Here is a 23650-nt window from a genome sequence, read left to right as displayed (position 1 = left end):
CACCAAAGCTTGATGGAAAAGTCAAATTCGCAGTCTACAGACAAGTGAAAGCACAGCCTGAAGTGCCAGACCAGACATACGTACAAATGCACACACAGCAGATGCATCTTCAACGTTCAGATGTGGACTGAACCACAGATAAACTCGAGGGTCTCCATGACCCCTTGGCTAAAAGCCAGACAATCTGACTAAACTCGATCCCTACTTCACCCACCCCTGCTCCACAAACCCTTCCCACCACCCCCAAACTCACAGTGAGTCAATCCAGTCTACTCAGAGCCTACAGATATGGCCGCCATCTGTTTACGTTCATGTCAGAGGGAAGGCTAAGTTTAAGGTAATGCTGAAAGACATTGATCCATGGTACACACTTATTAACATTCACGTGAGAGTGATATTCTACGGTAAGGATTCTGAACTCTGGATTCTCTAGACCATGCTAGCTTTTCATTGCCCAAACATCTTAACGTCTTCAGTGAGACTCTAGGGCTGTGTTGAGGCAGTTGGCTGTTAAGGCAGGCGACGGGACCATCAGCATTCTACATGACACGAAATCTTCCATGGCTGAAATCTTGGATCCCTGAATGACCCGAGGCCATGGGCTTTTTTTTTTTTTTTTTTTTTCTCTAAGACACTTTTGGCTCTGTGAAATAGTTCCCCCAATTCATGGACTAAATCATATGAAGTTGCAATGAGTTACAATTGGATGTTGAGTCAGTTCTACTGGAGATGAGGAGCAGCACTTGGCACGTGATGCTGGCTTGGTCTCTACAGAGGATTTGGCAGGCAGGGGCCAGGCGCTGCTGCCACCACTGCCACCATTGCCGCCGCCATGCTCACTTGGTGTCTCAACAGCCGCATAACCCCTTCTCCTTCTCCTCGCTGAGTTGATCTGTAGAAGTATGGCCATTGGACCGCACCACCCCCTCTGGAATCCAGGACTTGTCCACACACCGCTCCATCCGCTTCATGATCAGGTCCAGGAGCATCTCAATTGCTTGGCTTATGTTTGTCCCATTGGCAGCGCTGGTTTCAAAATAGGGGATTCTGGAAGAGAGAAACCACTGGGGTAACAGTGTGGAGAGAAAGACAGTGACCTTTGCCCTTCATAATTTTTGGGCCATTTACAATCTAGAGAATCTGAGGATAAATATACATGACCAGCAGAGTGACTTCAGTAGTGCCCAGAGAGGCGACAGACAGTGTTTCAGTTATAATTCAATGTGCCAAATTACAAGGAAAAAATGACTTCTATTCCAGTGTGTGTGCCTCTCAAAATCATTCCTTCATATTTCATTTTTCAAAATGATATCATTGGCCAGTACCTAAAGCAAATGCCTAATTAGGCTTAAAGGAATGACATCATCGCAATTGGCAATCAGTCTGCGTGGGCTGGCGTTTGCACTAGGCAACCACCAATAGCTACCACAGAGAGCCAATGTCTCCTTAAGAAAATGCAGGGCCAGGTATAGCGCTGCACACCCGCAATCCTAGTGTGGGGGGTAGAGGCAGGATCGTAAGTTTAAAGGCAGCCGCACAACACAACAAATTTGAGGAAAGCCTGGGCTACATTAGACCCTGTCTCAAAAAAAGAAAGAAGAAAGAAAGAAAGAAAGAAAGAAAGAAAGAAAGAAAGAAAGAAAGAAAGGAAAGAAAGAAAGGTGCAAGAGGAGGGGAGAATGGGAGCGTGGGGGGAGAGGGCTTTAATTATATGCCCTAATTTCTCTGGTGTTGGGAGTGTTAAGTTTCAACAACCCCCCCTACACACACACACACAAGCATACCTGGCCTCTAGATTCTTCTAGCATCCCTCAGTCCCTTCCTATGTGGCTGGCATACACCACCCTCTACCCTGAGCCCAACATCTGGTCTGCCCTTCCCCCAGCAGCTCTTCCTTAGATAACCCAGACATTTTTGGTTTCCCACCTCTCTGTCTCCTGGTACCTTCGGCCTCCTGGCGGCTATACTTGGTTCCTCTTGAAGGACACTAGTTCTTACTGAAGTATAAGAGATATTAAGAAGCTTGGCCTGGTAGAAAGTAGGAAGGTTATGGGGGTCCTGTGGAGGACCCTAGGGGCTTTTGCTAGCCTTACACCCACCACCTCAGATCAAATTAGGCCAAGTACCAGCTTCTCACCTCGGGTCAAGGCTAGGCCAAGTTCCTTTCTCTACCCACGGTTCTCAGGAGGAGCAGGGACATTCTTGAAAAACCACAGAATGTACTGACATAGTCACCTGAACCTCTGGTCCCAGATAGAGTTTGAATGCGTGTCATATGCTTGCTGGCCAATAGATTCAAAGGTCAATATGCTTAGTCAATAAGTTTAAACTGTAACCTTGCTGATGTAGTCTGTACCCCTAAAAAGTATAAAAACTGCTTGTTATAACCATTCAAGGTCGCCTTCTAGTCACTCGCCACAAGGGGCTGATTGAGGGTTTACCCCGACACGCTGGGGAAATAAACCTCTTGTGTTTGCAGCGAACTCTATTCTTGTGTCTCACTTGGTGGGGGGTGTCTCCCAGCAGTTTAAGACTCACTTTGAGCCTCTCCCCCTCCCCTCCCCCCACATGGTTCAGGGTCATGACCACTCTGGACTCTCCCAGATGCCCCAACCTCTGCCCTCTCACATGTCTATAATGAACTTTTTCCTCCACCATGCCTGGGAGCAGTCATGTCCTTTCCTTTTCTTTTCACTCAGGGAACACAAAGGTTCTTGCATCTATAGATCACTAGGAAACTAGGAACGTTAAGAACCCAGGAGCTTCTTTTCAAAGGAAAAGATGTACCACCTGTTTCCCACCCAGACAGTCAAAAGTGGATGCTGTTAAGGACCTGATGGCCTTTGCTCTCTGCAGAGCCAGAACTCACCCAACTCCTACCCACCTCCTCCAAAGACCTTAATTTTTAGTTTTGTTTCCCAGTCAATAGAATACAGGTACTTTATAGACCCTAGGACTTCTTCACTATCCATTTGATGGAGACATCCAGCTCTTCCCCTAGGCCCTTAAGCTAGTACATGTAGCCTATCTCTAAACCCATCTTCCTGGAAGAAGTAACATATACTTTGAATTTGATACAGTTATGCTTCCCCATTCACTGGAGATTGTATTATACCAGGAACTCCGCCCCCCCCCCCAAAAAATGGTACTGCATTTAAATATGCTTACACACACACACCCAAAGGGGTCATTCTGCTAATAAATGGTACACTTGTGTTCTCCATTCCCATATATGTTCTCATACATCCTATAGACCCTGTTCAAGTAGGAAATGCCCTCTTGGATCCCCAGTGAGCAACACCCACAACCTTTTGTGTTTTGAGGCACAATTTAACTAGGTAACTCAAATGGATCTTGGATTTTCCATGTAGTCCAGGCTAGCCTCAAACTCACAGTCCTCCTGCTTCAGACTATCCAGTATTCAGACTGCAGATGTGTACCACCACTCCCATCTTACTATGTTATTTTTAAAGATTTATTTATTTTATGTGTGTGAGTTCACGGTCGCTGTCCTCAGACACACCAGAAGAGGGCATCAGGTCCCATTACAGATGGTTGTGAGCCACCATGTGGTTCCTGGGAATTAAAACTCAGGACCTGTGGAAGAGCAGTCAGTGTTCTTAACCGCTGAGCCATCTCTCCAGCCCCCAGCTTACTATGTTACACTTTTGGTTTTTGTTTCTGTTACATGCACTTGGGAAGCTGGGGTTGGGGTATCGAAAGTGCCAGGCTGGACTGGACTACATAACTATTTAGCAAGACCTTGCTTCAAAACCAAAAGCAATGACAAACTAAGATTCTGGATTGGCCACAGAGTCCCACCTCTGTTAATTCCAGGCCAGCCTGGTCTACATTAGTGAATTCCCGGACAGTCAGAAAGCACAAGTATTCTAGGTTGTAGAGCGAGTACAGTGCTCCCAACATAGCTCTGAAGCCTTCTCCTTATCTGTGAAAAGGAGGAGCAGTAGGCATGAGGTCATGGTATTAAGGGGCTGACATCAACACAGGTACAACACTTAACACCGTCAGACTTGAGAGAGACTTTTCTCAGTAGCAGTATTCCTTGTGGATATGGTGGTGCACACCTGCAATCCCAGCATGCCAGAGGCACCATTTCTGCACATTGAGTAGTAGTTTCTTCTGTGTTTTGTTTCAAGACACGGTTTCTCTGTATGGCCCTGGCTATCCTGGAACTTCACCTGGCTGGCCTCAAGAACTCAAGAGATCCTCCTGCTTCTGCCTCCCGAGTGCTGGGATTAAAGGCATGCCTTGCGCTTGTGTTTTCTTTTCCAAAAACGTATCTGAAAACAAGTTTAGGTATCTAGACTTAAATTCAAAAGGATCTGTATGGGGTTGGGGATTTAGCTCAGTGGTAGAGCGCTTGCCTAGCAACCGCAAAGCCCTGGGTTCGGTCCCCAGCTCTGAAAAAAAGAAGAAGAAAAAAAAAAAGGATCTGTACTTTCACCATAGAAAACTGACACTGCCCTTTTTGTCCACAAGATGGCGATAAAACAGCACTGCCAGGAAGAGCTCTTGCTAGCAGTATGAAAAATGGTTGGTTGATAGTTATATCCACCTACAAACGGCCACTTAACAGTTACTTGGGAGTTCCTGGAGACAAAAGAATATTTTGATGTGTTTTTCTTTTTTTCGGAGCTGGGGACCAAACCCAGGGATGTGTTTTTTTAAAAGATTTATTTATTATATATAAGTACACTGTAGCTGTCTTCAGACACACCAGGTAGAGGGCATCAGATCCCATTACAGATGGTTGTGAGCTACCGGGGTTGCTGGGAATTGAACTCAGGACCTCTGGGAGAGCAGTCGGTACTCTTAACCGCTCAGCATCTCTCCAGCCCTTGATGTGTCTTTAATAGGCTGGGAGGTGATGGCACACATCTTTTTAATGCCATCATTCAGGAGGCAGGGGCAGACAGATCTCTGTGAGTTTGTGAAGCCTAGTCTACAGAGGGAGTTCCGGGACAGATAGATTCATCACAATTTAAAAACAAAAAACATTAACCATTGCTTAATAACTGTACAGTGTTGGGCTGGAGAGATGGCTCAGCTATTAAGAGCACTGGCTGCTCTTCCAGAGGAAATGAGTTCAAATCCCAGCAACCACAGGGTGGCTCACAGCCATCTGTAATGAGATCTGATGCCCTCTTCTGGTGGGTCTGATGACAGCTACATTGTACTCGCATACAAATAAAGTAAATAAATCTTATAAAAATAAAAAAAAATCAAGTAAACAAAATGTTTTAAAACAGTTGGTTTCAAATCAATGCAAGGGACTGTCAGCTTTACACCCGTCCACCAGGTACCCACAGGGCATGACCCTCCACGGATGACCTCTATTATTTACTTATTGACAAAACTGGAAACTGAACACCGAGTTGCCAGAGATTAAGAGATGGCTGAGAGGTTAAGGGTGCCTACTGTCCTTGCAGAGGATCCATGTTCGGTTCCCAGCACCCATATCAGGCACTCACAACTGTCTGTAACTCTGCCTCGAGAGACATGATGCCTCTGATATCTGTGGTACACACACAGACAACTACACATAGTTAAATACTTTTTAATCCAGTGCAGGAATGATATATATGTATATATATATTATAATATATTATATATTATGTAAATATAATATAATATATTTATAATATATATTATAATATATATATGCACACACATATATTCATATGTTCACTAGCATTTGCCTGGCATGTGCAAGGCCTTGAGGTCAGCCCCCAGCACTGCAGAAGTTGTTAGAAAGACAATGAGAGTTTTATCAATGTGTCTAGATGTTTGGCTTACACGTGGATCCAGAACTCAAGCGAGTCTTGCTGGATGTTGAGTGCTCCCAGGAAAGGGCTGTGTGATGACCACTTGAACCTGGAGGACTGTGGCAAAGGAAATCTGGATTCTCTACTGAGTTACAGAGGCTTCCAGGAATCAGTCTTGTGCGTTTGGTTGTAGCTTACTCACGTTGTTTCAAGAAGTATGCACAGTAACACGTTAATTTCTTACTTTTTAAAGTTTATTATTTTTATGTGTGTGAGAGTTTTGCCTGCATGTATATAGTTGTCTCATGTGTGTGCCTTTTGTCAGAAGAGGGCATATTGGAGCCCCTGGATCTGGAGTTAGGGACAGCTGTAAGCTACCGAATAATAGGTGCTGGGAATTGAACCCTGATCCTTTGCTCCTATACATGGAGCCATTACTCCAGCCCCCATTAATTCCTTCCCCAACACAAGCAAGGATGTCAAGTTTACAAGGGATCAAACGCTCAGAGATCAAATTCCAACCATGTTCCCTAGTTCAGAGTTAGCACAGAGCACTGCCAAGTTCAGGCCTCTGAAACCCAAAACGGCATCTGTGCTGACGTATCTATCACCAACATAGTGAATAAAGGTTTTCAACTGGGCTTTCAGTGCAGAAACTTTGAGTACCTTCCCTCATCGGCAACCAGCAGGGGGGGCCGAGTCCTCCTCTCAGATCTGTGGCCGATTGTGTGCACAGCACACAAGTACATTCAGTTGTCCTTTAACCCCATTCACAGTTTTCTTGGCTTTCTCCATTCGGAATAAAAGAGGCAAAGGGACTTATTACCAGCTCCGGTTATCTTCTGTGACTGAAGGAGCATGGACGGCTTCCATTCCTGTCCTCTCTTCTCCTGGCATTTCCTTTATCCTCATCAATAAAACCTCTTCTCATTAGCACTCAACTCAGCCCATCTTTGTGACCTATTCCATGACAAGTGTGTGCTGGACACAGGGAAGACGGTCCCCGCCCGCATGGCTCAGACCTTGGTACAACAGGAAGCAACACCAGACTCTCTGGTGCTGGGCAGACTACAGAATCCCGAGACCCAACATGCAGTAATAAAGCAAGATCTGAGGAAGGCCCAGAGTGGCCAGGTTGGTCCTTCCACTCACTCTCCAGGTGCTTGAGACATCCTTGTGGAAAGACTTCTCTCACTGACCTGCTTTTACATTCACTTCCCAAAAGCAGGGCAATAACTATGGCCCCTATTGCCTCATGGCTGACTTCCTCCTTTCTCCTTGCAAAACAGCATCCCTTTCATCACTTCAGCCTGACTTGTAGTGTTTGGCCCCTCTGTTTCCTTTCCACACTTTGAGAGCCTCTCAAAGGGGATGGGCCATACCAGAACTGCCTGGGGTCTAGGTCTGCCGGCCTCTAGCTCAGAATCTCCCAAGTGGGTCCGTCATGACTGCTGCATTGGAAATTCACATGGGAAGCTGTTAAAGGCACCGGGTGCTCCTGTAGCCTGACTGAGCATTTCCCAGAATTTGCTTTCTGCTCTCGGTGGGCCACAGGAAAGGCGCGGGGGAAGTGAGGCATTACCCTTTAAAGATTTCTCACACGTCTGCTCTGACATGCTGACTCATCTTGGCACAGCCTAGCAACCAGACTTGCACCTGTCCCACCGCCCTCGCCTCTCTTAGCACTCGAGACTGCTAAGCCAGGTGTGTGATTAACGCTAAGATAAGGGCCTGGCTCATGCAGGATGCCCACACCACTAAGGTCAGAGGCAACGGCTGTGGGCAGTGTCAGGACACGGATGTAAATCCTACTTGCCCCTCAATACCCAACCCCACAGTTTGCAGTCAGCTTCCTTTCCTGACAGCCTAACCTGTGAACCCCAAGATTCAGCATTGGACACAGAGAGAGATCTTTGGAGACTACATAACTACCGTGGCATAAAGTCAGATCTCTGCAACAGATGAGTGCCCTCGCACAGGCTTGCGTGTTCATATGCGCACCTGTGCATGTGTTAGTGGAGGCAGAGGTTAACCGTGAGTGGCAACAATCCACCTTGGTTTTATTTTGATAGGTTTCTCACTGGCCCGGAATTTACCAACTAGTGACCTGCTTCTGCCTCCTTGCTCTGAGATTAAATGAGAGCTAACACACTCAACTTGTTTTTGTTTTGTTTTGTAAGATAGGGTCTTGCTATGTAGACCAAACTGGCCTCAGACTCAAAACAATCCACCTGCCTCAGTCTCCTGAGTACTGGGATTAAAGGCCTGTGCCACCGCTAAGCTTTAAACAGGGGTTCTAGAGTTGGGGGCGGGGGGATGGGCATCAGACTCAGGTACTCCAGCTTGCATGTTAAGCACTCTGCCAACTGTGCCATAATGTTCCCAGGCCAGGATGTCTTCATATACAAGCGTCTAACTGAAACTTAACTGCTAACACTCCACATGACCAAGCCACAGAGTCCAGGCCCATACTCTAGCCACTGTACAAAGCTCCCACGAATTTCTAAGAGCTCGAGATGGAAGTAAAGTGAGGGGACCATCACTGTCACCTACCCCTTCCACATGCAAGCCCTGAGGTGCCTCCATGGACCCACTTTTAGAGCTTGAGAAGAAAGACAGCATTTTCTGGCCCTCCCCTCAAACCCAGCTTAAAGCAAGGGGGCAGCTTCACTTCCTCCTGGCAAAGTCAGTGCCTGCTCTGTGATACCCAAAAAGGCCACCTCAATAGCCGGAACTCTGCAACGGTAAAGTGGTTTTGAAATTTCCTTGCCAAACACAGAGGATTTCCTTATTCTATGAGTCTTTTGTTAGCCAGGTGGTGGCAACACACACCTTTTAATTCTAACCCAGGAGAGGTGGAGGAAGAAAGATCTGTGAGTTCAAGGCCAGCCTGGTCTACAGAGCAAGTTCCAGGACAGCCAGGGCCATACGGTGAAGCCTTGTCTGGAAAAACCAAACCAAACCAGTCTTCTGTTTGTATATTGGACAGAAGGCCCTACATCTGCATTCAAGGATGTATTCCTACAAATTCCAAGGAGCTCCAAGAGAGGACAGAGTCAGCAGAGGACACCACTATCCCCCATGTTTGTTCTATAACTCCTGCTGTGATGCTCGTGTGAAATCTGAGGGGTCTGACACCTCTCAGAAGGCTGAGCGCTTTCTCTCGCTCTCTTTTTTTTTTTTTTTTTTAATTTTTATTTATATGAGTACACTGTAGCTGTTTTCAGACACACCAGAAGAGGGCATCAGACCCCATTACAGATGGTTGTGAGTCACCATGTGGTTGCTGGGAATTGACCTCAGGACCTCTGGAAGAGCAGCCAGTGCTTTTTTTTTTTTTTTTTTTTTTCTTTTTTTTTTTTTTTTTTTTTTTTTGGAGCTGGGGACTGACCCAGGGCCTTGAGTTTTCTAAAGCGCTCTACCACTGAGCTAAATCCCAACCCCAAATACCTGCCTTTTTTTTTTTTTTTTTTTTTTCCTTTTTTTTTGGAGCTGGGGACTGAGGGCCTTGCTTGCTAGGCAAAGCGCTCTACCACTGCCTAAATAACAGCCAGTGCTCTTAACCACTAATCCTTCTCTCCAGGCAATCTCTTTTCAGATGCTTGCTTGCTAATGTTTCCGTTTCCTCTGGACCCAACTATAGGATACTCACCCATACTTCTCTGCGAGTTCCCTGGCTTCCTCCTCTTTCACAGCTCTCTGGTCTTCTAGGTCACTCTTATTTCCGCAGAGCACTATATCTGGGTTTTCGCAGTACGCGTGCATCTGTAGCTGGCCTAAGGCATGGGAAAGACCATAAGTCATAATATAAGCACGTGACCAACAGAAAGTGAGTATACAGAGGTAGAGAGCTGATAGGATACTTTCCCTCTGCCTTGCTGAACCATAGATCACAGTCCTAAAGCTGGCTGCCTAGGTCTAGTCCCCTGTTTGGCTACTTCCTCCTCCTGAGGCTGGCACATGAGGTCCAGCTATCAAAGTATTGAAGTCCAGGATTCAAAAGCTCCTTTTGACTCACCTAATTAACATGTACAATCAGAAGACACCAACTCATCCTAACACAGGGTTCCCCCCTTCCCTTTTAGAAACTGCCATTTGCCTATGGCCACATCTGCCTCTGCTTTATCCAGAGGCAGTGCTTTGTCCTCTGAAGCAAATACCCCTGCCCTTCTCCCTTACCCCATTTCTCCCCTCTCCCTTGTTCCTTTTCATCCCTCTGGGACTAATCAACCTCCTTTGTTCTGAGAACTAGTCTTGGTGTATCCTGTGCTGACTCTGGTCCTTTCATTTTCCTAGGCTTTTCCTATTTTTTTTTTAATCATCCTAAGGCAGGATCAGTCTATTTGAAACAATTAAGAAGCTGGGTGTGCCAGGCCCAGATTCAGGGCTTTGAGTTAGCCCACCCCAAAATCTACCTTTCATGAACTGCTTGAGCTCATGAAAGGGCTGGTTCTGCTGATCCAAAGCTGCAGGATCTCCCTGACACAGGACAACATCAGGATATCTGAGAGGAATCCCACTGGGGATCCAGTATTGATGGTTTAGCAGAAGCCATAGACCTCCAGCCAGACCAATGACTCATTGCAATGAACATTTGCACATCAGAAGAGGACATCACATCCCATTACAGATGGTTGTGAGTCACCATGTGGTTGCTGGGAATTGAACTCAGGACCTCTGGAAGAGCAGTCAGTGCTCTTAACCACTGAGCCATCCCTCCAGCTCAATGAGATGTTTTCTTTTTTTTTTTTTTTGGTTCCTTTTTTTTTTTTCCGGAGCTGGGGACCGAACCCAGGGCCTTGCGCTTCCTAGGCAAGCGCTCTACCACTGAGCTAAATCCCCAACCCAATGAGATGTTTTCTAATTCTTTGTTTTGCTTTTTAATTTCTTATGCTGGGGAGGTTGCAAGGGCAGAGGGCAGATATGTGAAGGGAAGGGGAGATGAGTGGGATTGGGGTATATGAGGTGAAACTCACAAAGAATCAATAAAAAGTTAAAAAGAGGAAGAGGAAGGAGGAAGAGGAGGAGGGGGAAGAGAAGGGGGAAGAAGAGGAGGAGGAGGAAGAGGAGGAAGAGGAGAAGAAGAAGAGGAAGAGGAAGAAGGAGAAGGAGAAGAAGAAGGAAGAAGGAAGAAGAAGGAAGAAGAAGGAAGAAGAAGAAGAAGAAGAAGAAGAAGAAGAAGAAGAAGAAGAAGAAGAAGAAGAAGAAGAAGAAGAAGAAGAAGAAGAAGAAGAAGAAGAAGAAGAAGAAGAAGCAGCAGCAGCAGCAGCAGCAGCAGGGTGTGGTGGTGCATGCCTATAATCTCAGTAATCGAGAAGCTCTGAGTTCAGAGATAGCCTGGACTTCAGAGTAAGACCTTGTCTTATACAAACAAACACAAACTGTGGTTTGATGATGAAACAAGACATAGAATAAAGAGTAAATGAGTGTCACCAAGACCAGGGGAAACAGGGCACCAAAATTTATATTCTGTAACCTTCGGAAACATTCACCTATAACCCTCTAGCTAGTCTGAACTAAAAAGCAAAAGTGACTAGCGAGATGGCTCAGTGGTCAAGAGCACATACTCCTCCAGAGGACCCTTTTTCTGTTCCCACCATTCACCTAAGTGACTCGCCCCCAGCAGCTACCCTGGCCTCATAGGGCCCCTGTGCTCACATGCACATACCCACACAGACACAAGATTTTAAAAACATAAAAAAGAAAACTCTTTTAAAAGGAACCAAAAAGAGCTCCAGGGTACTAAATAGTCCCAAATTCCAGAGAAGGGACATAAAACCCAACTTCTTTTCCCTCACATGGCAGAAACTGAAGCATCTGAAGTTTTGCAATCAGTGGTCTCAGAGCACATGACTTCAGCCAGGAGTGTTGACACTTCAGTTCCTCCTCACAAAGGCAGGTCATACATATCTTATCAAGAGAAGGTGAAGGAGGAGGAAGTCTCCTCAGCCTTAAATAACACAGGCATGAATTTCAGGATATTGTTCTTTGCTTTTAGGAGACAACTTGGGTCACAAGACCTGCCCAGGCAAGATCTAACTGTGCCCGTTTCCTGTACAAGCCAGACCTCCTCTAACCTACGTTGTTAATGTGCAGATCCTACACTCTTTAATGCCCAGTCACAAGTTCCTTCAAGATCTGCTCCATCCTCTCCTCTACGGGTCCCTTCTGTGCCCTCCGAGCACCTCCAAAGTCCACTGTCATGCTTACAAACATCTCCTAGTGTTGAAAACTTGATGTTGCTGGCTATGTGCTCTCCTCAGCCATCCCTGCCCTCGTCCTGAGGGTCAAGTTATGTGACCATCTTAGCATCCTGATCTACAAATGAACACGATAGTACTTACTTCCCAGAGTCAAAGTGAAGATTCACTGATTCGGTGACTCTCTGGGTAAGGGGTATGGGCTAGCAGCCTCAGCTACCCCTGAGAACTTATCAGAAGTACAAATTCTAGGTTTTATCCAACAGCTACTGACCAGGAACCGCTCCCCCAGGAGACTCAGATGCATATGAGCAATCAGTTAATAAGCCAAAGAACGTTTAAGACTCTGTAAGAATTAGTAACAGTTCATAGTATCTGTGTTGGTGAGTTTAAGAGATGTTATTGTCTCTCTCTCTCTCTCTCTCTGATGGTTTACATATGCTTGGCCCAGGGAGTGGCACTATTAGAAGGTGTGGCCTTGTTGGAGGAAGTGTGTCACTGGGGTGGGCTTGGAGACCCTCCTCCTTGCTACCTGAGGATGCTCAGTCTGTTCCTGGCTTCCTTCAGGTAAGATGTAGAACTCAGCTCCTCCTGCACCATGCCTGCCTGGATGCTACGATGCTGCCATGTTCCTGCCTTGATGATAATGGACTGAACCTCTGAACCTGTAAGCCATTCCCAATTAAATGTTGTCCTTTATAAAACTTACATTGGTCATGGTGTCTGTTCACAGCAATAAAACCCTAAGACTCTCTCTGTGTGTGTCTCTGTCTGTGTGTCTGTGTCTGTGTCTGTGTCTGTGTCTGTCTCTCTGTCTCTGTCTCTCTCTGTCTCTCTCTCTGTGTCTGTCTGTCTGTCTGTCTGTCTCTCTGTCTCTCTCTCTCTCTCTCTCTCTCTCTGGAGAGGGAGAGATGTCCAGACAACATTTCTGTATTGCCCTGGGTGTCCTGGAGCTCCCTCTATAGACCAGGCTGGCCTCAAACTCAGAGAACCATCCACCTGCCTCAGCCTCCCAAGTGCTGGGAGTAAAGGTGTGCGCCATACCTGAATGGTATCATTATTCTCATCTCTAAACTTGGGCATGAAAATTATAAAGTAATTGGTGATTAATCGATCAGTTATCTGAAATTTTTCTCTAAAGAAGAATGTACCTAGACACCTAAACAACTGTACCCCAAGATGAGGCGCAGTGAGGCTCAAATATGTGTTCAAACAATAAAATAAAACAACAGTCTTCAGCAAGAGGGAGATAGTCTGGCTAAGATTATCATGGAAAACTTCATGGAAGCTCTTTCTCTACAGGTTTTAAAAAAAATTAACCTGGCCGGGTGGTAGTGGGACAGGAAGTCAGCTAGATGGTGAGCCAGTTCTAATCATGTGGGCCAAAGGACTCAGCTCTCTGTTCAGGCTCCAGCACTGGGCTGGCTCACCCATAGGCTCTTCTCATCCCCAGCAGAGAGAAGGTAGCTCCAGGGAGCAAAGGATGTCAGTGATCTGAGGCCCTAAGCTGAAGGGTTTATTCTTAGCAGCCTTGGCACTGAGCTGCTTCTAGCAGAACACACATCACATGGACATGCCACAACATGGCAGTGCAGAACAAGTCCCGGGAGCAGGGCAGGGCTGGGGAAAGCACACGTACTTATCCAGTTTCGGACATTGAGGAAACTTTGCTCGTTTGTCAGGTCGAACAGAAGCAGGAAACCCATGGCGTCCCTGAAGAATGCCGTGGTCAGGCTACGAAACCTAGGGCAGGAAAACAGACAGCTGGTCACTAGTGAATGAAGCATAAATAAATAAATAAAAGGGAAGGGAAAGGACATCACTGCTCCAAGCGTGGTGGAGGAGGACGCTTGTTATGGACGTGTGGAAGAGCATAGCCAGCAGCAGATATATCTGACAGAGCCCAGAATGGTCATGACCCTGAACCATGTGGGGAGAGGGGGAGGTGGAGGAGAGAGCGACCAAGTACAACAGCTGGGTGGCCAAAGGTGCAGAAGGAGGAGCTAAAGAGGAGTGGGTAACCACGGTGTCGGGATTGTACAGGAAGAGCTTCTGAGAGAAGGGCAGCCCAGCTCCTGGGCTGGAGAGTTCAGGGTAGAGGGTGGGGTATGCCAGCCATACCTTGTAATAGGCAGGGACTAAGGGACTCTGGGAGAACCTGGAGGCCAGGTCCCCCTTGATATGTTAAATAGGCGCCCCAGCTGCTTGTCTCTGGTTTGAAACTTAACAACTAAGTCGTGGCCCCACTCTTGAGTTGTATGGAAGACTGAGCTAGCTGTACAGGAGATCTTGACCTCAGCCAGGAAATCCTTGGACAACTCTGAGTTCACTGAGCCAAAACCAACAGTGTCAGGCATGTGTCTTCTTCTACAAGTCAGTAGGTCTCACTTCCGGCTCTGGGTCTCTCTGACAACCATTTCATTACCCCTACGGTGGGAGCAGTGTTGGGCCAACCTTTCCTGGTATTCTACCTCCACAGGCTTTACCTGCGGTCCCTTCTCTTCTCTCTTTCCTTCTCACTTTGCCTAAACGTCCAGTCTGAAACTGGCAGGCAGGCTCCATTTCTGTGGAAATGCCAAACAATAACCAGCTAGTCAGAAATAGGTTTTCCTCAATTACTGTGTCCAATGCTCTTACAAAAAGTCTTTACTGTTCACAGATACGTTCCAAAATAGCTATGGGTGGCATGATCTAAACTCTGCCCTCCAGGTAATTTGGGAGGGAGGAAGGAGAATCCTATTGGGGTTAAGGGGAGATGTGAAATGAGAATGGTTACAACATGGGAATGATTGGAACTGAGTAAGGGACACAGGTTCAGTTAAATCTCCTCTTTGATTTTATATATACCTGGAGATTTCTATGGTTTTTCTCTTTTTTTTTTTTTTTTTTATTTTTTTTTTTTTTTTTTTTTTTTTTTTTTTTTTTTTTTTGGGGATTTTTTTTTTTTTATTTTTTTTTTTGCCCCCTTTTTTAAAAACCCCTGGGAGCCAAATCCCCCCCCACCCCTTTTTTTTTTTTTTTTTTTTTTTTTTTTCTTATTAAAAGAAGGCTGGGAGATAGTTTGGTGGTTAAAGTGCTTCCCATACAAGCCAAGAACAGAGCTTGGATTCCCGGAACTCACATGACTATCAGGTAGGCATAGCAGATCACCTATAACAATGGCACCCAGGAGGCTGAGACTGGATCCTCAGAACAAGCTACAGAACTGGACTGGCTATGTGTGTGAGCAGTGGGCTGGGGTGAGCTGGACTGGCTGCGTGTGAGCAGTGGGCTGGGGTGAGCTGGACTGGCTGTGTGTGTGAGCAGTGGGCTGGGGTGAGCTGGAGTGGGCTGGGGTGAGCTGGACTGGCTGTGCGTGTGAGCTGGACTGGGGTGAGCTGTGGCGTGTGAGCAGTGGGCTGGTGGCTGAGCTGGAGTGGCTGTGCATGTGAGCACCGGGCTGGGGTGAGCTGGACTGGCTGTGCGTGTGAGCACCGGGCTGGGGTGAGCTGGACTGGCTGTGCGTGTGAGCACCGGGCTGGGGTGGCTGGAGAGCACCGGGCTGGGGTGAGAGACCCTGCTTCAATGAGTAAGGTGGAGAGCAATCACGGAGAGTGCTAATGTCAACCTTCGGCCCCCACATCACACATGTACATGCATACCCACAGGAGAACACACCACAGACACACATATGCGCGCACACACACACACACACACACACACACACACACACACACACCCTTCCAGGAGACTGTGAGAGAAATCAGAGGCTGTGGCTAACTGAAAGCAACCTTGCACCAGAATGTCATGTGATTTATTTTAGTCAAGTAACCTCTGACCAGATTACTTCACCCCAACCAGATGTTCCACCAGGCCTCAGCAACAGATAAGAACAAAGCAAGCAGCCTTGGGACTCCCTTACAGGTGGAACAGACAGCCGAAGTCAATGGGGAGAAGCCTAAAGCCTGAAACGGGAGAAAGAAGGATGAGTCCCAAGTACGAAGGGTTAATTTTAAGAAGAGTTACATCTCCTTTGACCTTGGAGAAAATACGCCTGTCACCATCACCTCAGGCTGCCAACACCCTGGTCTGGCGGCTCGTCTTACCAGGTGCAGAGGAGCCAGCTGGCTGCCTCTGCCTGCCCAGGTCAGTGTGGGTAGACTGAGGAGACTGAGGAGACATACCTCTCCTGCCCCGCCGTGTCCCATAACTGCAGGTGAATCCTCTGGCCTCGGCCCACAGTTCCATCCGGTCCATTCGCTCTGTACACCTGAAACAGCAAAGCAAAGATAAACCTAGGGAGATTCCGGGGCCAGTGGGCCCTTCTTGACTTTCTATTCATCACAAAACCCCAAAGCATTTAGACTTCTCAAGAGAATTGAGTCCCTGATACGACCAGCTTTAGGCTGGTGCAATGACTGCACGTAGGACCTCCTAGTAAGGCCTAGCTTGGGGTGTAGTTCAGTTGCAGTCTTGCCGAGCAGCCACGAAGTTCCAGGTTCCATTCCCAGCACCAGAAAAGCAGGCATGGTGATGCGTGCCTGCAATCCCAGCACTTGGGAGGTGGGACACAGAAGATAAAGAGGTCACTCCCAGCTATATATCAAACAATTTGAGGCCAGCCAAGAACAATGTATAGAGAGAGGAGGAGAGGAGAGGAGAGGAGGGGAGGGGAGAGGGAGAGAGAGAGAGAGAGAGAGAGAGAGAGAGAGAGAGAGAGAGAGAGAGGAGAGAGAGGAGAGAAAAGAGGAGAAAAGAGGGAGGAGAGAGAGGAGAGAGAGAAGAAAGGAAGGGGGAGAGAAAGGGAAGAGAGCAGAGAGAACAGAGAGAAAAGAGAAAAGAGAGAGGAGAGAGCAGAGAGAACAGAAAGAGAGAGAGAAGAGAGAAAAGAGAGAGGAAAGAGAAAGGAGAGAGCAGAGAGAACAGAAAGAGAGAGAAGAGAGAAAAGAGAGAGGAAAGAGAAAGGAGAGAGCAGAGAGAACAGAAAGAGAGAGAGAAGAGAGAAAAGAGAAAAGAGAGAGAGGAGAGAAAAGAGAGGAGAAAAGAGAAGAGAAAAGAGTAGAGAGAGAAGAGAGAGGAAAGACAGAGGAGAGAGAAGACAGAGAACAGAAAGAGAGAGAAGAGAGAAAAGAGAGAAAGAGAGGAGAGAGAGAACAGAAAGAAGAGAGAAAAGAGGGAGAGAAGAAAGAAAGAGGGAGGAAGGAAGGAAGGAAGGAAGGAAGGAAGGAAGGAAGGAAGGAAGGAAGGAAGGAAGGAAGGGGGAGAGAAAGCTGAAGATTGAGGCTGGAGGTGTGCCTCAGTAGTTCAGTGGGGCAGCACTGCCTTATTATGTGTGAGGCTCCAGATCTGACCCCAGGCACCACATACCACACAAAACAAACAGCAAATGTACCACCATGGCAGCCTAGAGAACCTCAGCCAGGCAGCCACTGCAGAGCAGTTTTGGAGACTTGTCCAAACCTTCCAAGAGCACTCTATCCCAGGCTTGTCCTAACCCAGAGCTTGTTCATGGGAAAATCCCAGACCTGGCAACTCTGTCAACAGCAGTCCCTATAGTGACTTAACAGACACAGCTGGCTTCCAGGGGCAGCTAATAAATGTCTCATCTCTAGCATTGTCCCCCCAAAATAAACTTAAAAACAAAATAGCCTGGTAGTGGTGGTATCCGCCTTTAATCCCAGCACTTGGAGGCAGAGGTAGGTGAATCTCTGTGAGTTGCAGGCCAGCCTGGTCTACAGAGTGAGCTCCAGGACAACCAGGGCTACACAGAGAAACCCTGTCTTGAAAAACAAACAAACAAAAAAATCCAATCATTAATAAGATTTGCTGCATGGAGAAAATATTTCCTTCACATGCAAATATTGCTAATAATGTCAAAACAGCAAGAAACCATGCTTAAGGCCTCAGCATATATGACCCCAGAGGTTAGCCTCACTCCTTCCCGTGATAAACCCATAGCTTCTGGAGAACTTCACAAACAAGATGATGGACTTTTTCGTGGTCAAAACTTAGGTCTTAAGTTCCTTGTGACCTCATAGAGTAAGGATTCCTTCAACCCTTGTGGCCTGTGGTTTTGTATATCAGCCTGTAATCCTGACCAGTGTACCTTGGGAACTACCCACTGGTTTCTTACTAAGAGGAAAAATAGGAGTTTTTTTTCCCAAAAGCCCTTGAAACAGTGTGACTTCAGAAGCCACCAGTCATGTATGGCCACTTACTGTTAAGACTCTAAAGAGTGGTTCCTTCTCCCTGTGTCTCTAAGTCCTTTTCCTCAGCACGAATCTTTTCTCCTTCCTAGTGCCTGTGCTTACATCTATATCCAAACCTTTTCATAATAAACTCTGTCTTTGTTTCCTAAAAATAAAATAATGAAAATGATGAAATCTATGCCACAGGAAAACTGAATAGTTACAGAAGTATCAACATAGCTAAAAAAGAAGCAGTGAAAATCTCCATCAGCACTGAACAGATAAATTTGACATGTTGTGGAGAGCTTTTGGGGTCACTTGGCAGGAATTTGACGTTGGGCCAGGACAGGGAAGTTAGCTCAGGCAGGAATCTGATTTTGGGCTAAAACAAAGAAGTAATCGTCAGGCAAGAATACAACTTTGGGCTAGGACAGGGAGGTAGGCTCAGGTATCTTGGTCATCCTGATAAGTCCTTAGGAACAGTGATCATGGGACTTTGTTTATTACCTTGCTTGTCCCCTTGACTATTTGTGTTTATTGTCTTGTTTGTTCCTTAATCTAGAACTGACCTTATTACTTTCATGCAATTAAAATAGTATAAAAGCAGATTGGGAAAAAATAAATTTGCCTCAGCCTCAGAACTGGCTGGGGTCATAGTACAGTGTTGTCTAATTGTCTTTTTCTTTCTTTCTTTTAATTTACATTTTAAACGTTATCCCCTTCCTGGTTTTTCCTCCAGAAACCCACTATCCCCCCTCCCCCTGCTTCTATGAGGGTGCTCCCTCACCCACCCACCCACCCATACTCTCCCACCTCCCTGCCCTGACATTCCCTTACACTGGGGCATTGAGTCTTGACAGGACCAAGGGCCTCTCCTCCCACTGATGCCCAACAAGGCCATCCTCTGCTACATATGCAGCTGGAGCTATAGGTCCATCCCTATGTACTCTTAGGTGGTAATTTAGTCCTGGGGAGTTCTGGGGGGATCTGATTGGTTGTTATTGTTGTTCTTATAGGGTTGCAAACCCCTTCAGCTCCTTCAGTCCTTTAACTTCATTGGGGACCCCATTCTCAGTTCAATGGTTGACTGTGAGCCTCTGTATTTGTCAGGCTCTGGTAGAGCCTCTCAGGAGACAGTTATATCAGGTTCCTATAAGCATGCACTTCTTGGCTTTCCGCAATATTGTCTGGGTTTGTTGTCTGTATATAGTCTCTGGATGGCCTTTCTCTCAGTCTCTGTTCCACTCTTTGTCTCCATATTTCCTCCTGTGATGTCTTTTTCTTTTTAATAGTCACTCTTGCCCTGGAGAACCTGTTGACTCACTGAGGTGGCTTGGTCAGTATATTAGCACAGTAGAATATTATTCTGCTGTAAATTGATGCATACAAGGGTTAGAGAGAAGGCTCAGTGCTTAAGAGCACTCTGCCTCTTTTTAGAAAGGACCTGAGTTCAGTTCCCAACACCCACAACAGGCAGCTCATGTTGTAACCATTGTAATGCCTTCTGGCCTCTGCAGGTACCCCAACCCACCCCATTCTCACATAAACATGATAAAAACAAAATAAGCATCTTAAAATTGATTCTGCCTGATACTTGCTACAATATAGATGAACCTTCAGACATGCTAAGTCTAAGACAGGCACAAAAGGCCTTGTATACAACAGATACAACTAGGCAACTCTAGGGATTTTCACAGTAGTTGAAAGGAGGAAAGATAAGCAATGGTGTTATTGGGGTTTATTTTTGTGATGATAAAAATGTTTATGTGGGCTGGAGAGATGGCTCAGTGGTTAAGAGCACTGAGTGCTCTTCCAGAGGTCCTGAGTTCAAATCCTAGCAATCACATGGTGGCACACAACCATCTGTAATGAGATCTGATGCCCTCTTCTGGTGTGTGTGAGGACAGCTATAGTGTTCTCATATAATAATAAATAAATAAATATTTAAAAACTGTTTATGCTGGGCATGGCAGTGAAGATCTTTTTAGATCTTCTACACAGCCAAGTTACAGGCCAGCCAGAGCTACATGGTAAGACCTTGTCTCAAAAGAAAAAGCATTGGGGGTTGGGGATTTAGCTCAGTGGTTAGAGCGCTTGCCTAGGAAGCGCAAGGCCCTGGGTTCGGTCCCCAGCTCCGAAAAAAAAAAAAAAAAAAAAAAAAAAGCATTTATAAAACTATAAACAGTTGCTGGTGGCACATGCTTATAACCCAGGACGCGGGAGGTGAGCCAGGGGATCAGTTCAAAGTAGCCTATGCTGGATGAGGCCCTGTTTCCAAAAACTAGATGAGTCGAGCTGGAGAGTGCCTCAGTGGTTAAGAGCATTGGTTGCTCCTGTAGAGGACCTAGGTTCGGTTTCCAGTATCCGTGGCGTTGGCTCACAACCCTTTATTACTCCAGGTCCAAGGAATGTGATACCTTCTTCTGGCCTCTGTAAGTTCCAAGCACGTATGTATGTGGTACACATATATATCATGCTTGCATGCAGGCAAATACGTATACACATAAAACAAAAATAAGTTAATCTGAAACCTAAATAAATCAACAATTAAGTATGCAAGCAGTTAGCTGTGATGATGACGTCACATGAATAGGCTGCCATGGATATGCCAGAAAAAAAAATCTGCTCAATTCTACACTTTAAATGGATGGGTTTTACTTGTTGACAATTACATGTCAACAAATTTGCTTCAGACCAAAGGGAAGAGCTGGAGTTACCCCTCCATGGCAGAACACCCAGCCTGCACAAGGCCTCTGACTTCAACCCTTAGAACTCCGTGCACACAAGAAGCTGGGTCACCAGGTGAGAGGTAACTAGCAAAAACAATCACATGCACACAGTCAGCCCTAGTGTGTGACACCAAGGCTTACAAATGCTTCCACAATCACTGTGGGTTGACGTTACTGCAACTTCATTGTTCAGAATCATGCCAAGAGAAGGTCTGCACATTGGCCAGAGAGCAGGAAAGAGAGAGGGGGAGGGAGGGAGACACAGAGACTCAGACAGACAGAAGCTAGGAAGTCTACATGGGGCCAGTGACTCACATCTGTCATCCTAGACTTAACTACACAGCACACAGTATAATGCTGGTGGCTCCGTGTGGTTGAACCCAGAGACAGAAAACTGACTATATAATGACTATCAGTTATGTGACCATGAGCATCTCTTAGGGCACTCGTCTTTCTCAGTGAGTGTAAGTCTCTGTCAGATTCTCTGGTTTCTGGGTAATGGCGGAGTCTGAGGCAAGAGGAACAAGAGTTCAAGGTTAGCCTGGGCTATACAGAAAGACTGTAAAGTGATAAAATAAGGTTGGTAGTAGAAAGGGCCTATCATGGGTTAGAGGGACTGAATTGTAATATCTTAGGAGCTGGGGACCGTGCAGCTTGCCTCACTGAATACACGTGCTGAAGGCTTCAGCCTTACTTGACCTACCAGGAGCACCACTCTTTTTTTTTTTTTTAAATTTATTTATTTTTATATGAATACACTGTGGCTGTCTTCAGACACACCAGAAGAGGGCATCGGATCCCATTACAGATGGTTGTGAGCCACCATGTGTTTGCTGGGAATTGAACTCAGGGCCTCTGGAAGAGCAGTCAGTGCTCTTAACCACTGAGCCATCTCTCCAGCCCCAACCTTTGGCTTCTTAGTCCTGTTAATCTGTTGACTCAGATTAGACTCCTATGAAGGGTGCAGAACTTACCACTCTCTTTTCCCTGAAATCAATGCCCACTGTGGTGATGAATTTGGAGTTGAACTTCCCATCAGTGTACTGGTACAGTACACTGGTCTTCCCCACTCCAGAGTCTCCCAAGGCCAAAAACTTGATGAGGTAATCATAATCTCCATCCGACATGATGGAGGCCTCTGTGCTTCACCTGTAAGGCACAAAGAAACAGGGTTAGTAAAATCCACCAGAAATACTATAATTAGAGCTGGTAGGATGGTTCAGTGGATGAAGCATTTGCCATGCAAGGCTGACAACCTGAGTTATTCCTGGAGCCCATGTAAAGGTAGAAAGAAATCCCCAAGGTTGTCTGCTGATGTGTGTGTGGTAGGTAAGCACATACACTCATGCGCACGTGCACACACACACATACACACATACATACATACACACATGCACGCACAAATTTTTAATTAAGAAATATTGGAATTTTCCATTATTAAAGTAACAATATTTTGTTCAATAAGTATTTGTTTGCATGCTTTGTTGGGGGTTTTGTCCATCTGTCTGTGTTGGTGGTTTCTGTTTATTTTTGAGGGAGGTCTCAGGTACTTCAGGTTGGCCTAGACCTCCTGATCTTCCTGCCCCTCCACCTCCCCAGTGCTTGGATCACAGATAGGATGCACCACCGAGCCTGGCTTTCCACAAGTGCTCCTGGGTAACAGCCTGTTCTAGAGTCCATGAGTGAAGGTAATGAAATGTTCGCTGTCCCCAAGAGATGCTCTTGGAAACGTAAATAACAGTCTAGGGCTTGGGGGTTTGTTTGTTTGTTTGTTTGTTTGTTTGTTTGTTTGGGTTTTTTTTTTTTGGTGGGGTGGTCTTTTGAGGTGGGGTTTCTCTGTGTAGCTCTGGATCTCCTAAACTCAACTGTAGAACTATAAAGAAGGAAACGCCAAGTGGGAACGTCCGCCGGACAGTTAATCACAGTCACGGCAGACCTCATAAAACAAAAGCTGCAGGTGAACCAAAGAAGGGGCAGATGGGTGTGTGTTGCACACGGGCAACCCTAGCAATCTAGAAGCAGAGGCAGGAGGATTGCTCATGACTTTAGGGCTAACCTGGTCTATACAGTGAGTTCTCACTCAACCAGGGCTACATAGTGAGACTGTCTCCAATACGAGAAAGGAAAGAGAAAAGTAAATGAGAAAAGAGAAGCCTAAGGAGGGGAGAATAACACACGGTGGGACAGGCCTGTGACCCCAGGGCCTGGAAGGGGTACAGGAGGAGCCTGAGTTGGAGGCCAACCTCAGTTGAGATGTTGCTCAAGGAGCAAATGTGCAAACAGAGACAAATGGGACGGATGGGACGGATGGGACGGATGGGACGGATGGGAAGGATGGGACAGACGGAATGGATGGGACGGATGGGACGGATGGGAAGGATGGGACGGATGAGATGGGATATAAGTAGTAACTCCCACAGCTCAGTGGCTGCAGGTCAACTTTTCAGGCCTCTCCCTCTTTCCACTTGGACTTTAAGTAATTTCATTTGTTTTATTGATTTTCATGTTCATGGGAAATGGCTCAGTCCATAAAGCACTTCCTGTGCAAGTGTGGGGGCCAGAGGTCTGACTCCCTGGCACCCACATGGTGAAAAGGCAGGTACATCCCTAACCCAATCACACAGTGTGGGGATACACAGATCTGACCAGCCAGCCTAATGGACTGGTGAGCTCCAGATTGAGTGAGATACCCAGTCTCAAAAGATAAGGTACAGAGGGCTGGAGAAAGACACCTTGCAACAACCTCTGATCTCCATATGCACACGTGC

The 23650-nt window shown here is 46.4% G+C and overlaps 1 protein-coding gene across 1 annotated transcript; it reads right to left on the bottom strand.

Annotated features, from left to right (window-relative positions):
• Nucleotides 1-243: 243 nt before the first annotated feature.
• Rab27a (RAB27A, member RAS oncogene family) lies at nucleotides 244-22051 on the bottom strand. The gene is made up of 5 exons (XM_032910811.1): nucleotides 21857-22051; nucleotides 16150-16235; nucleotides 13626-13729; nucleotides 9439-9562; nucleotides 244-1047 (listed from the first exon to the last, which is right to left on the bottom strand). Exons 1-5 carry the CDS (start codon nucleotides 22007-22009, stop codon nucleotides 849-851), a joined length of 666 nt encoding a protein of 221 aa, XP_032766702.1. The 5' UTR covers nucleotides 22010-22051; the 3' UTR covers nucleotides 244-848.
• Nucleotides 22052-23650: the final 1599 nt, after the last annotated feature.

Source organism: Rattus rattus, chromosome 8 (genome assembly GCF_011064425.1).
Source record: "Rattus rattus isolate New Zealand chromosome 8, Rrattus_CSIRO_v1, whole genome shotgun sequence".
Classification (NCBI taxonomy): domain Eukaryota; kingdom Metazoa; phylum Chordata; class Mammalia; order Rodentia; family Muridae; genus Rattus; species Rattus rattus.
The sequence above is the reverse complement of the archived record's forward strand: the minus strand, read 5'-3'. Positions and strand labels throughout refer to the sequence as shown.

What these genes read in the sequence shown, in the direction of transcription:
- Rab27a (XM_032910811.1), bottom strand. Translation starts at nt 22,009, where the DNA reads ATGTCGGATGGAGATTATGATTACCTCATCAAGTTTTTGGCCTTGGGA. An exon ending in CAATGTCCGAAACTGGATAA is followed by an intron (nt 9,563 to 13,625) that starts GTACGTGTGCTT and finishes CCCATGCCTTAG; the next exon opens with GCCAGCTACAGATGCACGCG. An exon ending in GAACTCGCAGAGAAGTATGG is followed by an intron (nt 1,048 to 9,438) that starts GTGAGTATCCTA and finishes TCTCTCTTCCAG; the next exon opens with AATCCCCTATTTTGAAACCA.